The sequence below is a fragment of the Leptodactylus fuscus genome, chromosome 4, assembly GCF_031893055.1.
Source record: "Leptodactylus fuscus isolate aLepFus1 chromosome 4, aLepFus1.hap2, whole genome shotgun sequence".
In the NCBI taxonomy this organism is placed as follows: domain Eukaryota; kingdom Metazoa; phylum Chordata; class Amphibia; order Anura; family Leptodactylidae; genus Leptodactylus; species Leptodactylus fuscus.
This window is the reverse complement of record NC_134268.1, coordinates 198,307,401-198,323,476: the sequence shown is the minus strand read 5'-3', so window position 1 is coordinate 198,323,476 and position 16,076 is coordinate 198,307,401. Positions and strand designations below refer to the sequence as shown.

The following is a 16,076-nucleotide window of genomic DNA, read 5'->3' as shown; positions in this document are numbered from 1 at the left end:
GACCAGAAACCCCAAACAAGGCAATCTGCTCTTATTAGATTATTTTCAGGCTTCTCAACCTTCCCCGACCTAAAGAGACAATTTAGGAACCAGCTGGGACTCTACAGCACAAAGAATAGGTCTCTGAGGGCAGTGGTGAGACTGCAGCCGGGGTACCAGGTCACATTTCATATGGTTACATGTAAGTGGAGTCTATTATACAGAATCACGGGATTGACATGATACAATGCAAAAACAAGTATGCTACAATGACTGTACGTGGACTAATAACGTGGCGTACATATACAAATGGGGCATGTATGACCGTGCTTATTAGTAAGGAAGTGCATTAACTTCATACATGGCCGAACAAGCACCATATGTATGGAGACATTCTGGAAAAGGTGTCTGGTTGTCAGGAACCATTCCAATACCGTCACAAACAGTATTGAAGCTGCTAGAGTGCAAGCTCTTAAGGCCATCTACATAAATACACTAGTACAATACTAGCGAAGGAGATTTTAAAAACCCATTCACACAAAGCAGAATGAAGTCCGCGGTGATTTGCCTCTCCTGTCCATGAGCAGTGTCTGGGATTGTAGCTCAAGTCATATATCTGGTGCTCAAAATGAATGAAAATGTGCACATCCACCTATTGAACTGAATGCTGGTGGACGCACATGCTCAGTCTGTCTCTGCTTAGTGACCATGGAAAACCAGCCAATACAAATGGCTTTCTGCCCTGCTGGTCAGAAAAGGGCAGAGATAGAAGCATGGCAGGACACAGTAGCCAAGAAGGAAAATAAGAAAGGACAACACTATCGGCTATCAGAGGGGGAAGGAGACTGATTACGTTCAGTGTCTGCCCCAACGATACAGGAGCAAAATCAAATGGTATTTAGTGTTTATACAGTAATGGAGGACTAACTAAACTTTTACTATTTTTCAAAAATCCATATAGCGGCTGAAGATAAAATTTTCAATAGACTTCATTAAAGCAAACTGCCCGCTTCCTCACTTATTTACCTCCTTCTGTGCAATAGAAGTCAACGGAGAGGGGGAAGGCAAAGGTGAGCCCCTTAAAGCAGAGAGACGTGTTCTATAGAGAGACTGTAACACAGCTGGGTTATCAGGAATTACTATCTGGTCTTCCACATATGGCTCATTGAATTTTGTGGACTATCTCCTCCTCTCCCCTCTCCTTTCCATAGACTTCATTGTAAACTTACATTCTTTCTGTACAAGAACAGCCCAAAACCATTCAGATAAGTAGAAGTCATAGTTAAAGACACAGGCATTTATTTTTAGCTCCCTTCACCGGAAAAGGAAGATTATATAGAATATTGCAATATGGTTAATATCAGATGGTCACAATACTTGTGGATCCCCATAGAGTTACATAGTACTGTATGGTGGTGTTCATTAGAATGGAAGGTCTCGGGTTTGGGAGTCTAAGACTGTCTGGCACTGAAGGAGACCAGGAATGGGTTAAGGATTAAATAGGACAGGTATGCCAATTTAGGGGCTGAAAGGCTATGTGGTCATTGCTGTGGAGATGCCACTGTCCATGTGTCAGCACATTATGTCCCTTATCTGAGGCCCCCGATACAGAGAGCTGACAGTGATACCCTTTAGGCCGGGCTAATTAGGATCACTTTACACAAATCTAACCTCTCAGCCCGCGTCCGGCCAGCAAAGGCTGACATTTAGCCTCTCTGCCGCATGAAATCCAAGGCTAGACAAAATGTAATCTAATTTGCTGCCATTCACGAAGAAACTTCCCATTGTGCGATGACCTCAGCAAACATCATTTAGTAATTTAAAGAGATGTATGGTGGGTGGAGAAGGGCACGGCACAATTGTGCGAGGTGGCGGCTCAATGTATGGAAACAGAATGATGAATAATTACAATTCATCATCTCAGCGTCATTAGCGAACATGGCATCCCTCAACGTAGGCCAGGACAGGAAAACGCCATTTCCTTACTAACTCTTGTCGCTCACAGATTGCGTTCATGAAATCCTGTAATTATTCCGAATGAGAAGTGAAAACAGACATAAAACATTCCTCAAAAACTAAAAAAAAAAGCACCTAAGTATTACATAACACTCAATAAGCGACTTCTATCACTCAAGCAGCGGAGACCGCAGATCGGCATGTCTGACAGCTCTGTGACTAGGAACTAGCAACATAATAAAATCTGTGGATGTTATGTAATAAACATATGTACATGGCGGAGAATCAAAGAATCCAACAGCAATTGTGGATATACACGTTTTATATTAAGAGAGCTGAAAAGTGGAAAACTGTCTCCGACAACAAAAATTGTCATGAGAAGCGAGAAAGGCCTGTCACATTCACAGACATGATAGTCTTCGGAGCGACTGCTCTATCAATATGCTGAGGAACAGATATAATAGAAGATTCAAAGATCAGGGCGCGCCCATGTCTCATAGGAAATCACCAGGCCGCAGCGCAGGGAAGGTAAGTTATCTTTTCCACAGTGCAATAAATAAATAAATACATTAACATACGTGTGTGTGTGTGTGTGTGTGTGTGTGTATATGTATTATATATATATATATATATATATATATATATATATATATATATATATATATATATATATATATATATTTGAAAAAACTTTATTTAAAAAAATCTAAACATTAAAAATTTTAAGAATTGAAAGACAATTTAAAAATAAAGCCAAACAAACAAAAAAAAGCTTGTACCTATGCATTCACCGAAAGAATATAAAGCACCTTCTCCACATCATCTTCATTTCAGAAGAATTTATTAGGGTTATATAGTATCTAACAAGGACCCTAAACTGGTAAGGGCTCGTTCACATGGGGCACGGGATGGCGTATTTTGGTCCGGATTTTGACACGGGATGCCACGTCAGAATAGGACCAAAATGTGCCTGCCGAGACAGTCGCGGCTTCCCACTCTGGAGTAGGCTCAAATGCATGGGCCTAGTCCGGAGGGTGCTGCAGCGAGGCGGACGCCAGGGCTGATTCAGCCGTGGAATCCGCCTGAAGAAAGGGCAGCTCGCTTCTTTTTTCCGTGAGCGGGAACATACCGCTCACAGAAAAAAGAACGCTAGCGGTCTACATAGACCTCTAGGGTGAGGGGGTGGATTTTGAGGAGGATTCAGCGCCAAAATCCATCCCCTCTTGCCCCGTGTGAATGAGCCCTAATACTTTTCACGACAATGGCGTTGAACAGATGCTTATGTCCCAACATGGCAGCATGTGTGTGGGATGTATAAAATCACTTAAAAAGAACCGGAGCTGTGACTTGGGTTCTTGATATCTGACTGTGCCAAGCACAGGAAACATAAGGCTCTGTATCTTGGCTGTGAAGCGTCCTCATCAGAGGCTGTGACATAACAGAACGTATCCTTATATCTGCAGAAATCAAGACAGCAGAGGACCGTGACAATAACCTAAGCAGAAAACCAAAAATGGCAGACAATGTGAAAAACCGTGGATCACATCTGAGCCGGGTGTCGAGAATGGAGACCTGCCACAGATATGAACTAAACTTGAGTGTGTCTGTTTTTGAGAAAACAGAGAAACTTGAAGGTAAAAAATTTAGAATTGTTGTTCGACAATCTTCCATGTGGCGCCATGAAGAGCCTTGTCTAGAGTGAAATGTTGTATTTTCAAGGTTCCTAGCGCTGACGGTCTATGGCGTGGTCGTACATGAGGAACACTCTGTCAGGATTTTCTGTGTTTAATCAATTAAGTGGACTGTCTTATTGAACTTTCCTCAATAAAATCCTAGTAATTCTACTACAAGAAAAAAAAAAATCAATTGTCTAAATTGGGTACATTGCTACTCTGGGACATGACGAGAAAATGGAAATGAGCACTAACAAGATCTGGTATGTATCATTTCCAGCCAGCTAAGACGTCTGGAGAGACGAGCGAGGAACAAGTAGTTTGTGTAACAGACCGGACTCTCTCCACTTTATATGGACGTAAAGGAACCACTTTGTTCCTCTCGGATACAGATAAACTTGACAGCGTTCCCATTTACAGGTAGTAGGTGGGAGCGCTCAATACAAAGAAATGGATTACACCAATTAAGCCAAAAGTGATCATGGACTGGCCTGTCCTCCTCTATGAAGGAAATATGGAGGTCGAAACTTACATGTCTCCATTCCTTCATCGTCGTCATCCACAGGTGGCTTGTCGTAGGACTTGTCAATAGCGGCTCGGAAGCTCTCGTTGCAGCCCCGTCCTCGAATGATCCGCGGGCGTGGGCGATGGAAAGGAATGTCACCATTCAAAGTCACCTCAGCCACGGCTGTCTGCAGACTTTCTAATGAGCTGGATTTCTTCAGGCCTAATGAAGGCCCCACGTCTCTGCTGGGGGAACCTTAGAGGTCAAGAGGAAAAGTTAATTGGGATTAGTATAAGACGGTGCATGATTGACGATAAAAGAGTTCAGTGAAATTCTCTAGGGGAGGGTGTCCCTATTATATACCCATTTATGTCCCTGTAGGGAGGTGTCCCTATTATATAGACTTTCATATTCACTTACAAAGGTGTCATTATATACTCATATCCATAGTCCTGGTCTACAGATTTTTAACATGACAGTTTCCTTTGTGTCCATAGATGACATAAATTTGCTCTACAACCTCCTAGAGATCAATACCTGGTTTTCTAGAAACCCAGTGACATGATCTGGGATTAAAACCAAAAATAATATCTCCTCCAAGATGAAGAGAAACCCTTCCTTAGATAGCGGTTTTGGGTTCTGGATGGCTGGGTAAGAGGTAGAGAAGGGGTACTAGGTTTCTAGTGGGAGCAACCTTCCAAAAGTGACTGCTTCACATGGAAGAGGGGATAAAACCCCGAAACAGCCGTCGACATGAGTTTTTCTTCAGTTTGGAGGAAAAATTATAGTTTAGCTATAATTGCATATCATGTCAATAGGTTTATAGAAAACCAGGCATTGATCTACAGGAAGCAACCTTCCAAACGGTGGAGCTAGAGCAAGTTTCCTGTTTTCCACCAAGACGAGCTTATAATTTCAGCACAACATGTATGATCTGTAAGACTGTACACCAGAAAAGGAGTTTCCTTAATATGATACAGTACCCGCTCTGACCCACATACATTACCTGGTCACACCAACTGATCTACTACATATGGCCAGATGTGGAGTGAGAGAAGCCATAACTGTACAAAAAAAGGGATTGCCCTCTTCTGACAACCCCTTTCCCAATACAGAGTTATATTATTTTATAACTTTGCCGTTTTAGGTAAAGATATTGCAGACTTAGACATTTTCTGTGCCATGCTAGCCATACCTAGGATCACGTAACATTTGCTATTGGTAGGGACAGAGATCGCCCATGAATTATTACATGCTATGTGTTAACCGTTCCCTTCTGGAATTTTGCAGCATTTTACAAAAAATAAAAAAAATCACAACACCCGAGTGTACATGCGTTGCAGAAAAGTGATCCACCAACTGTTACACTGAACAAGCAAAAGCAACTTTTTACTTTTGACACAGATGTTGGGGACAAATCGTTGCAATCTGCGATTTCGCAGCAAGTTATCTCCAGACATAAATCTAGGTGTGCCTTGTGCTCTGTGAATAAAAGGCATCAGCAACTAAATATATGACTATTATATTATTTTTTTTCCCCCAAATCATTCACAACAGACCAGCTGTAAGGAGAGAATGGCTTTGGCACGATGTTATTAACCAGCGGGGCACTCTTCAGCCTTTTGCCGTCACTTACTGAAAGCACAGACACCGCTTATTAATTAGTATTGGCTTGTCAAGTGCGAGTTCAAGATGCTTTGTACAGATAGTACTGAAATGACAAGCGCTCACACACCATGCCAGACTCATTACACCAACCTTCATGTCTTTAAATCAATCCTTACTTGGACAAGTTTTTGGATCAAATACAGAGAGAGAGAGATAAACTTTGACAGCAGACGGAAGACACGTGAGAAGGTAATCGGTGGCCATCATGAGATTCCACTCTCTTAAGCAGCGTGGCAAACTGCGATTATTTTAAGGGGTTGGCCAGATCACATATATATATATATATATATATATATATATATATATATATATATATATATATATATATATATATATACATACACACACACACCGTATATGGTCTTTTTATTTATTTTTTTTTTTAACCTAGACTGGGAGAGGAAAATTAAAAAAACCCCCACAGAAACAAAAACCCTCAACCCCCACTTAACCATCCTTGACTCTTCGGTGAGGGACATAGGACTTCACTACAGGGTCGCTAAATGCCTAAGGGCTCGTTCACATCTGCGCCCGGTCTCCGTTCTGCAGGTTTCCGTTTCCTGCACAAAACAGAGGCAGGAGACGGAAACCTGCAGGACTCTTTCATACCCATTCATTTGAATGGGTCTGAAAGATGTCCGGCCGTGAGTGTTTTGCGCTCTCCGCCGCAAAACCGTTTTTTTTAAATCAGACACAGAGTTGGACATGCAGTTCTCTGTGTCCGATTTTTTAAAAAACGGTTTTGCGGCGGAGAGGATAAAACGCTCACCGCCGCTCACGGCCGGACCCGCTCTGACAGCTTTCCGTCTTCTGCATGCAGAAGACTGAAACCACAGAACGGAGACCGTACACTAGTGTGAACCTGGCGTAAGGGGCATCACATCCAGCAAGGACTTACAGCCAAAGACACCAAAGCAGCACGAACGGACCTTGCTGGGAGTAAATCGGGGGACAACTAACTTTTTGGGTTTTTTTCTCCTGCCCTCCCCTAATGTGTAAAAAGTTAAAGCAACCTGGACAAGGTTGAGGCCATGTAGCGTAAATGCTGCATTTTGCTGCAGCGGAGATGCCACAGCAAAAAAAACCTACATTCTACATTAACTGCAAAATGGATGAGATTCTGGCTAACCCTGTCACACACGTGCAGAAAATAATCCACGGAAATGTTGTGATATGAAAACCTCTCGTGTTTTTGCAATTCGCAGCATGTCATTTATACCTACAGAAACATCAGTTTCCATATTGGCATAATGGAGGCAGAAAATCCGCTGAGGAAAAAGCTCTTCGAGAAAAACCGTGATGCATTTCTGATCCTTTTTGGCTGGAGCTCCTTACGTGGGACCTTAGCCTAACAGTGCGAGAACCCCTTAAAGGGAGTGCAGTTGCAAATTTAAAGGGAGTCAGAACCCAACACAACAACCCAGCTCTGCAGATAGATTTAGGGTCACCTGACTGAAAATGTCCCCTCCCCCTCCCTGTTATCAAAGGTTATGACAATATCCAAATCAGCTCCATGGAGAAGTGAAGACGTTGCCACTTACCTCTTTAGATCAATGGTCACCCTCACTACCCAAAATTCGCATATTGACAAAAAACGTGAGCGAACGCCATTGCTTCAGGTGACCCTAAACTAACTGCGAGGCTGGGTTGATATACTAGGACCTGGTGTCCGTTCCAACTTGCTTAGAAATTTCTGCCCATCCCCGACTATTCATATTTTTTAAGAAATTAGGGAAAAAATGGTTTGTATGGTGACTGGGTGACTAAATACTGTAGCCCACGGGCTCCAAAATGGCTGACAAAGGTCCCGATTTCCTGCCCATGGTTAGAAGTAGAGCAGCTCCTCGGCACGATCTGTAACTCTAACTAGCACAACAGTCGGCAAACTAAGAACAAAAACATTCCTAAGCGTGTGTAAGTTTTATTGTGAGCAGAAACGTTTTACAGCTTATGAAAACTGTATATTATTAGATATCAAACAAACATGCCGACATTAGCGCCTAATACACCGGGTGGAAGCTGATCGCTCTACAGCGCCAAGGGAAATTCTTTCAGGCAAATAGATCTCTCGAAATAGCTGCTAAATACCATTTCACTAAATAAATATTTTACAAGTTTAATAATTTTATTAATTTTTTTTACTTTTTTTTTTTTGCTTTCTGCCTTCTCCCGCACTTTAACAGTATTCGCTCATACAAAAGGCAGACTATTAAATAGGATTGGAATTCATGGCAATTACCTGACGGAAATCAACAGCTGAATCAGTGCGCCCGCCGCTAAGTGCCGCTATGATTGGCCACTTATCCGGAGGGCGACTTAAGGTCAAATATAGTCTGATTATATAGAATTGTCAGTAATATTCCGATGCTGATCAAGGTAATGAAGAGAATCTAATCTGAAACCAGCCATGAAAATTCAGTCAGTGTGGGAGGGATTTTTTTTTTTTCTTATTTTAACATGGCAGACTGTAAGGATTGGGAAAAATACCTCTTCTCTGTAACATGGCAATCTGTCTGCGAATACAGTATCAGGATAGGCATCCGGCAAAAAACTCCCAAAAAGGTCAACATGACTGCGCCCTTCCGAGTTTTCATAGTGGCAAAGACTTTAGGGTAAAGCAATTGGATGGAGGAGCCCTGGAAGTGATGATACGGCCGACACAGATAGAGCCCTGATATCATCATCATCCAGTCTGTCTGGGATTACACGAAGAGGCAGACGGATTGGAGCAAGCCTATATCCACAGAAGAGCTGGACTTCAATCTCCCAGCCAACTTCTGACAAAAACTGTCTGCAAGTCCCGAGAAGAACTGGCGGAAGGCAATGGGCAAAGGTCACACCAAATAATGATGGGATTCAGACTTCTCTTTTGCACACTATTTTTGTCTACTATTAACACTTAAATTTTTGCAACACATCTGCCTAACACATTTGCACAATGCTGTACCTCTCAATATATCCCTGATATCAAGTGTTTTCTTCCACTTGGGACCAATATTATTTTTGAATATCTCTTCTTTTGACTCTTTCTGGTGCAGTTTTGTCTCCTGTATTCTGAGGCCCATGGGGCACTGGAGCTCTGGAGACATCCTTGGGACAGCAGAGACCAGGCGGAAGGAGGAGTATGCCAGCATCCGTTAATGGGGTCACATCAGAGCTCAGGGTGTCGAGGGGAAGGTGTCCTTTTCCCACACAACTGGATCGCTTTTGGTAGGTAATAGTGTAAAGAGTAGGATTATTATGGGGGCGGGTCAGCAGACTGTATATAAGGATAAAGTCACTATGTAAAGGATATTTATGGGGGCGTCAGAGTGTACATAGGAGACACTATATAGGTCTATGGAGGCAATATAATTCTACTGGGGCAGCAGACCCACCATGTATTTCTATGGTGGCACTATAATTCTACAGGGCAGCAACCTGTACGTAAGGGCAGAATCAAAAAATTTCTATGGGGAGACAATATTTCTATGGGGATTGGCGATTATCTATAATGTCAATGCTCGCTTTATTACTGTAGGGTCGCTACTGAAGTTCAAATGACTACGTTTAGCAATTTTGCATCAAATTTGCAAGCAATGCAACCCGTCAACTTGAAATCTTTTCTATATGGGGGCCAAGTTTGAGACTCCTGGACTAATCTAACACGTGATATCACGGTGGGTGGCGAAGGCAACACTGTAGGGAGTCTCGAGGTCGTCACACAGAAGGTGTCAATGTTTAGGCCTAAATCTTTGCAAAATGCATTAATAGCTTTAATGCTTCCATGCGGGATGAATGATCTGTGGTTTACCGCTGAAGTTCGCTCCAACCTTTGCACTTCACTCTAAACATTCACAAGGATCAGACAGCCCAAATAAACCAGAGAGAAAAATAATTAAGGCTCTATTAAGTTGTCGGCCGGAGGAGATGTTTACTTTCCACCGCTTATCAATCTCTCGGCTTTCATCTGGAGCCTGCACAACAAGGTTTTCACAACTGGTCTGAATCTAAACTAAAAAGGGAGAAAAACACGAAGATTTATTAGCATAATTTTGACACCTACTTTTCTCCTGGCACTTGTATATTTCTTCTCCATCTCTTTCAGTGGAATGTGTTAACCTCTGACCCTCTCAAGTCGTAGCAAGAAATACAATTATTTTATAACTCTGAGACAGATACTTCCATTATGTGATGTCTCCGCTTCCCTCCGACCAGAGCTGTTTAATAAAATATTTATCTTTTTGCAAACAGGTAGCGATGTGGTTAAAGACCTGACCTTTCCCCTCCGACATCATAACTCACGACCCTCTGGACAGAAGACGCTTTTATCAAACCACTTATATTACGAGTCAGGCCAAATCTAATTTGTGCAAGTAAAAGAAAGGATTGTGCGGTATTAACCTGACATGTGCTGATCACAGGCTGCCTATCCCTTTAACTGCTAGTGCACAATGACCTTTCAGTTGTTCTTAATATTGGATTAAAAGGGACGGCGCTTCCTAGAATATATGGGCTCCAAGGATGTTTAAGCACCACATCTTTTGTCCACGTAAATCTCCTATGACTGCCATCAACTGTACCAAGGAAAAATGCGGGGGAAAGGGAGGGAAAATATATACAGCCCACTAACAGAGGAGGACCGTGATATTGGAGAAAGAACAACTTTAGTAACACTCACGTTCCTGTATGTAAGCAGCGGTGCACGGAATGAGCCCCTCGGTCCGGGGCGCTCCTGGGCAAAACAGTCCTTGGAAAGTGAATCCAGCAACCAGCCACTTGTTTAAAAATATATCATTTTATTGGCATACTTCCATTAAAATCGCATAATGCTTAACATCTAGGTGACACTCCTTCGATGGACAGAAAGACAGCTAACGCGTTTAGCTGTCTTTCTGTCCATCGAAGGAGTGTCACCTAGATGTTAAGCATTATGCGATTTTAATGGAAGTATGCCAATAAAATGATATATTTTTAAACAAGTGGCTGGTTGCTGGATTCACTTTCCAAGGACTGTTTTATGACTGCCATCACACAGTGTGGAGCAGCCTCTATTGGGCTATATCACTAAGTTTCTGTCTTCCTAATTACATCAGGGAAGACAGACTTGCACATTCCAGTGAGCGCCCTCTATTGGTATGCAACACTGAGGCACCTGAATTCCTAATTACATCATGGAAGACAGATTTGCATATTCTTCCCATGTCAAAGCAGACAGGTTAAAGTTAGGGTTGCATTCAGATGAAGCATATTGACTTACTTTGGACTTGGACTATGAGGCAGCGAGTATGTTAGCTACCGGTATGACTGGTGGGACTGCCCAGATAGCAAATCCGGAGCCAAGGCAGCGCCACCTGCTGGATCCACATCCAGTGAAAAACTTCTAGATGTCCTTATGTTCTACAAACAACTTTAACAGGGCGCATGTAGACTCTTCTCGTACACCAAAGCTGGCAACTACATATCAACTTTACTTCATCGACATCTCAACTGATGGCAATGAAATTGCAAAGAACAAGAATCTGGAGAAAACCAATTTAGACTAAGGCCCCACGTTGCGGAAACACAACTTTTTTTTGTTGCATATTTTGTTGCCTTTTTTGATCTAAAGTCAGGAGTGGATTGAGCAGAAGGTAGAAGTGTAGAAGCTTCCTATGGATTTCCCATTCCTTTTGTGGTCACTCGTAGGTTTGGCTCAAAAAAAACGCAGCAAAATCTGCAACAAAAGAAGTTGCGTTTCTGCAACATGGGGACTTAAAGTGGATTTTTCATACCGATATATCCACAGAATAGGTCACCCGAATGTGATCCGTGGGGTCCAATACCTGAACCCCGCATTGATCAGCTGTTCCAAAAGCTGCCAGTGAACAGGGAGCACGTGCAGTGCTGCATCTTTCCCCCAAATCGCTGCTATGCAGTGAACAAGTCTGCAGGGCCGGTCCTATTATCTGAATAGGAGAGCCTGTATGTGATCCAGATTCTCTTAGAGCAGCAGATTGGTGCGGGGTCCAGATCTCAGCCCCCCACAGTTCACATACAGATGACTTAGGCTGTGGATAGGTCATCAGTATTAAAATTAGGTAGCGATCATAAAACCCCTTCAATGCTGAGAACCTATCGAGAAAAATCATTGCGAGTTATATGCCAGCAGCTAACACACAGCAATGTACAGTCAGAACAAAGTGGATGGGATCTAAATAAATTGCATCCGCAAAGTGACTTGTGCTGTGCATTGTATAACCATAGCATGACAATTATAGGTGTAGGTATTACCCACAGATTTTAACCTTCACAATGCAATGTGGATCTAGTGCAGATAAATCTTCAGATTAGCCACAGCAAAAAACCCCTAAATTTTAAACTGCTTTTGCAGTGGCAATTTTACAGTGGAAAACGCTGCTGAATTTCTCTATAGGAAATTGCTGTGTGTGTGGCCTAAGCCTAAGATAATATGAGATGAGAGAGTTTCTAATGCATTTTAGGGGTTTTTTAATGTTAGTTTGCATACACAATGAAGTGTGCCTACATGTTCCAAATATAAACTCAAAAAGGTATGGTTATTGCTAGTTGATACATTGCCTCTATGATCCTGCATAGAGACCCAGGTCACACTTTGGGGTCAGATTTATTGGGTAACTACTGCAGCACATAGACCCGCACCATAAAGCATTCCGGCAATGTGTCTGTCAGAGGCTGCCACAACCATATACAGCCCCAGACTGTAACTACCTGGCAGAGTCTCCTCATCTGTCAGTCTGGGCCAGGTCCACACATTAAGGTTTTGACCCCAATCAGACCAATGTCCTAATAATTCAGTATAGGGACAATTATCGGAGGAGCCCAATTACACGGAGGTGTTTTCTTATGATGGGAACGGTTTAAGAGGAACATCTCCGCTATGTAAGGTATATAATAAATGGCTACCGCCCTTCTCTCGGCTTCCATGCTACATCTGCGATGCCACCGCTGATCAGATAGAAAGGACTGAAGCCGCTGAGGTTGTTTTATTGTAATTGATCCTTCTGACTATTAGTGCAGAGATCAATACTATTAGTCAGTGTGGAGAGATCTAGTACGGCGATTGGTATCCGTGGGTAGAGCGATATTTTAGGAACATTAGGTAAAATAAGATTCTGCTTGGTATAATGACAACTAGTGCCTAGGAGAGGACTAGCCGGTATATAATAACTAAGAACACTCTACTGGGGCATTCAGAGTTATAGTAGCGGGCCCCTCATTCATCACCGATGCCAAGCAGATGGAGAGAGGAAAACCCAATCTGACTACAAAGAACGTCTCTTCTTCTAGGGAAGGAGATCAATGGACAGCTTGACAAAATTAAAGGGAATGTGTTGCAAATAAATGACCTATCCTTTAAAGTGGACATTTCATGTCCTCGCAGATCAGCGGTATTATATACTGCTAAAAAGCTGACTTCAGCGCATTGTCACATTCCCTGTATGCACCCCAGTGCCAGGGACATCGGTGCTGTTAGTTTCGGCACCGATATCTCTCCACTGTCAGAGGGGCGGGCCTTACAGCTTAGCGTCATCGTTGGGGAGGAACAATGAACACCCCCAACACTGCTCTTCTATAGCCTTGTAGGTTTTTGAACAAAAATGCTAATGGCGTACTGATATTAGGATAGCTGGGGGTTGACTCCCGGCACTCCTACTGATCAGCCTCTCTATTTTTAACATTGCCAGCTGAGTGGGACAAAGCTGCAATACCCATCATGGAAAGTCGAAGTGTGCAGGGGTACAAAGTAATACAAGCAATAAAGTGGTTGAAGCCCCCCAAAAATGTAATTGCCAAAGATGCAGGTGGGCGGTCCTGGGTTGGAGGAGATAGTCTGGAACCGCCCACCGGCAGTAGAGAGCATATTGGGTACTGAAACTAAGAGCATTGATTGCTCAGGGGTGGTGGGGGTTACAGAAAAAAATACAGCTACAATGGAATAAGTGCAATGGAGCTCTTATAGTAGCCATCATGTGATCTGTTCAATATACATATATGCAGGGAATTCTCAGAGTTACAAAAAAAAAAACAACAAAAAAAACCAAAAACAAACAATCGCTATATAAATATATTAGGAAATTAATCAATGAAAAATTTTGCATCTTTACTTAAAAAATAAATAAAGCCCACTGTAATAAATACTTTTTGTTTTTAACATCCAAAAACACATTATTCCTGGAATTTTTGACCTGGACCTCAGACATTAACAAGAGAAAATCATTCAGATTCTGAAGCTGTAAAGCGCTGGCAGAGCCGCCAGTGGGAATGGAGAGGATCCAATACAAAGCCACGTTCCCACATAAGAACGGTTTCGGCCTAATTAAAATAGCATTGCAAAGGTCAAAAGCTAAGTTGGATTAATAAATCACAGAAACTCATAACTGCACAAGGCACATTATTTTAATTGCTCAGGAAAAAAAAAACATTATTACTCAGAAGTCATTTTTCTTCAGCTGATCATTTTAAAAAAAAAAGCCGTAATGCTACATAATTTATCGACTAATGGCGGCCGCATAATTCTTCCCGTTAAGGAAAAGTTGAGGGGTGCAAGTTCAGGGTCAGGGAAATTTTTGAAGGAGGGAATTAGGATATGATACATAAACTTCAGAATATTTATTCAGTAATCTACCATTGTTAAGCCAGGTCGCTTTAATCTTTCCGTCACATTTGGATTTTTTTTTTTTTATTTAAAAACTATAGAAAATATTTGGTCACATAATTCCTATATCATTTCACTATCACCGTTATCAACCGTTCATGTACAGATGCAGCAGAGTGAAGGGTACACCTGAAAGTCCATATAGAAACTCCCCTTCAAGTGGGTTATCTGTCACCAAAGCGGCAGTCGCCTTTTCCGATACCATGCCACGCCTCCCTGAGGTCTCAACTTCCTGATCGCGGTCGACATACAGGAAATAACTGCATAACCAATCACTGGCTATAGTGTCCCACGTCAGACAGTGATAGGCTGAGCAGCATTTCCTGTTTATCAAGAGGGAGCAGGAAGTAGAGACCAGCAGGGAACTGCAATGGGACAAGAACAGCAGGGGAGCAGTGAGGGGAGGTCGGATTTTTTTTGTTTTTAATCCATTCTGACCCTTTAAAATAAATAAGTAACTTTAAGAACTGGACAACTCCTTTCTCTAAAGTGATGGAAAACACAGAGTTATGGTAATTTTCGGTGACAATTGATCTGGTAGACAGCTGTTCCTCCATACTACCACATACCAATTCACACTTGGATGTATGTTTTAATGGGAACAAGGGACAAAACAGCTAGGCCTCTGTTATAAGCTTATCTCCCGTAAGACAGGATTGCGTATATAGAACGTCCTCATGTCCGATTCTTCTTAACCTGACTTCTGCTGTCAAAAGAGAGCCGAGCCTCCCCACGCTTTATTATGGAGGCACATAAAAAGTGTATCATGTACTAGGCCTAATACACATGACAAACAAACGTAAAAACAATGCAACGGTTGTCCGTTACGAGAATCCTGCAAATGGTGTACACATTTTTTGAGATGTAGGACATTGCCTCACTACCGCAGGGTGAATATTCCCCAATATTGAGCTACTGGGGTAATAAGCTACAGTACGGAATAAGTTATCTTATAAATCTTCATCAGTGCAAGAACAGATTTCTTGTCGATGTATTCTTTAAGAAAATGTCACTCATACCGGAACCTGGACATAAAACTAGGACAGTATAAGGGCTTCTAGTATCTGATGGGATCGCCCGCACTTACAGCGGTCAAATCTTCACAGCGCGTGTCAAACAGTGCAATTCTGTAATGAGTGCTCTTAAGAGTGAGAGAGACATGCCAGCCTTACAAAGGTCATGTCGACATGCAACGTGAACGCTACGTCTGTCTCAATCTGCTTTAACCCGAATTTCTATAGCAACAGCATAATCTCTTACCTGCGTTGTGGTCAGCCATTGCACTGATCTTAGCCTCGTCAGCTACTGTTAAAAAGGTAAATGTAAGAAGGTTAGCCCGGTTAGTGCCCACGTTCCACATGCAGCAAACATACATTAATATTAGACATCTCATGCACTATCCTTAGAGAGTCTTGACGCCCTCTCCATGCAGTAAATGGCCGGCTGCACAGGCACTCATGTTATGATTGATAGACATGTTAGCGTCATCCACTAAAAGGGAATTAAATAGTTAATTTTTTTGCATTATTTCTTCATGCCGCAAGCAAATCCTAGAACAATGATGGCTGCTTCTTCTCGCATAGGACGGTTGGGTTATCATAATTAATAATTGCATTTATAGGAAATTTTTGCATTCGCT

At 42.3% G+C, this 16,076-nt stretch overlaps 1 protein-coding gene across 12 annotated transcripts in view; it reads right to left on the bottom strand.

Annotated features, from left to right (window-relative positions):
* Positions 1-16,076, bottom strand: part of PARD3 (par-3 family cell polarity regulator) — a 441,643-nt gene that overhangs the window by 163,531 nt on the left and 262,036 nt on the right. For 11 of the 12 annotated variants that reach the window (XM_075271584.1, XM_075271589.1, XM_075271591.1 and 8 more), the window contains 2 exons: positions 15,698-15,742; positions 4,141-4,368 (listed from right to left, as the gene is read on the bottom strand). In XM_075271584.1, the coding sequence (XP_075127685.1) occupies positions 4,141-4,368; positions 15,698-15,742 (273 nt within the window). The remainder of the gene's footprint in view (positions 1-4,140; positions 4,369-15,697; positions 15,743-16,076) is intronic. The other variant, XM_075271590.1, reaches the window with a different exon arrangement.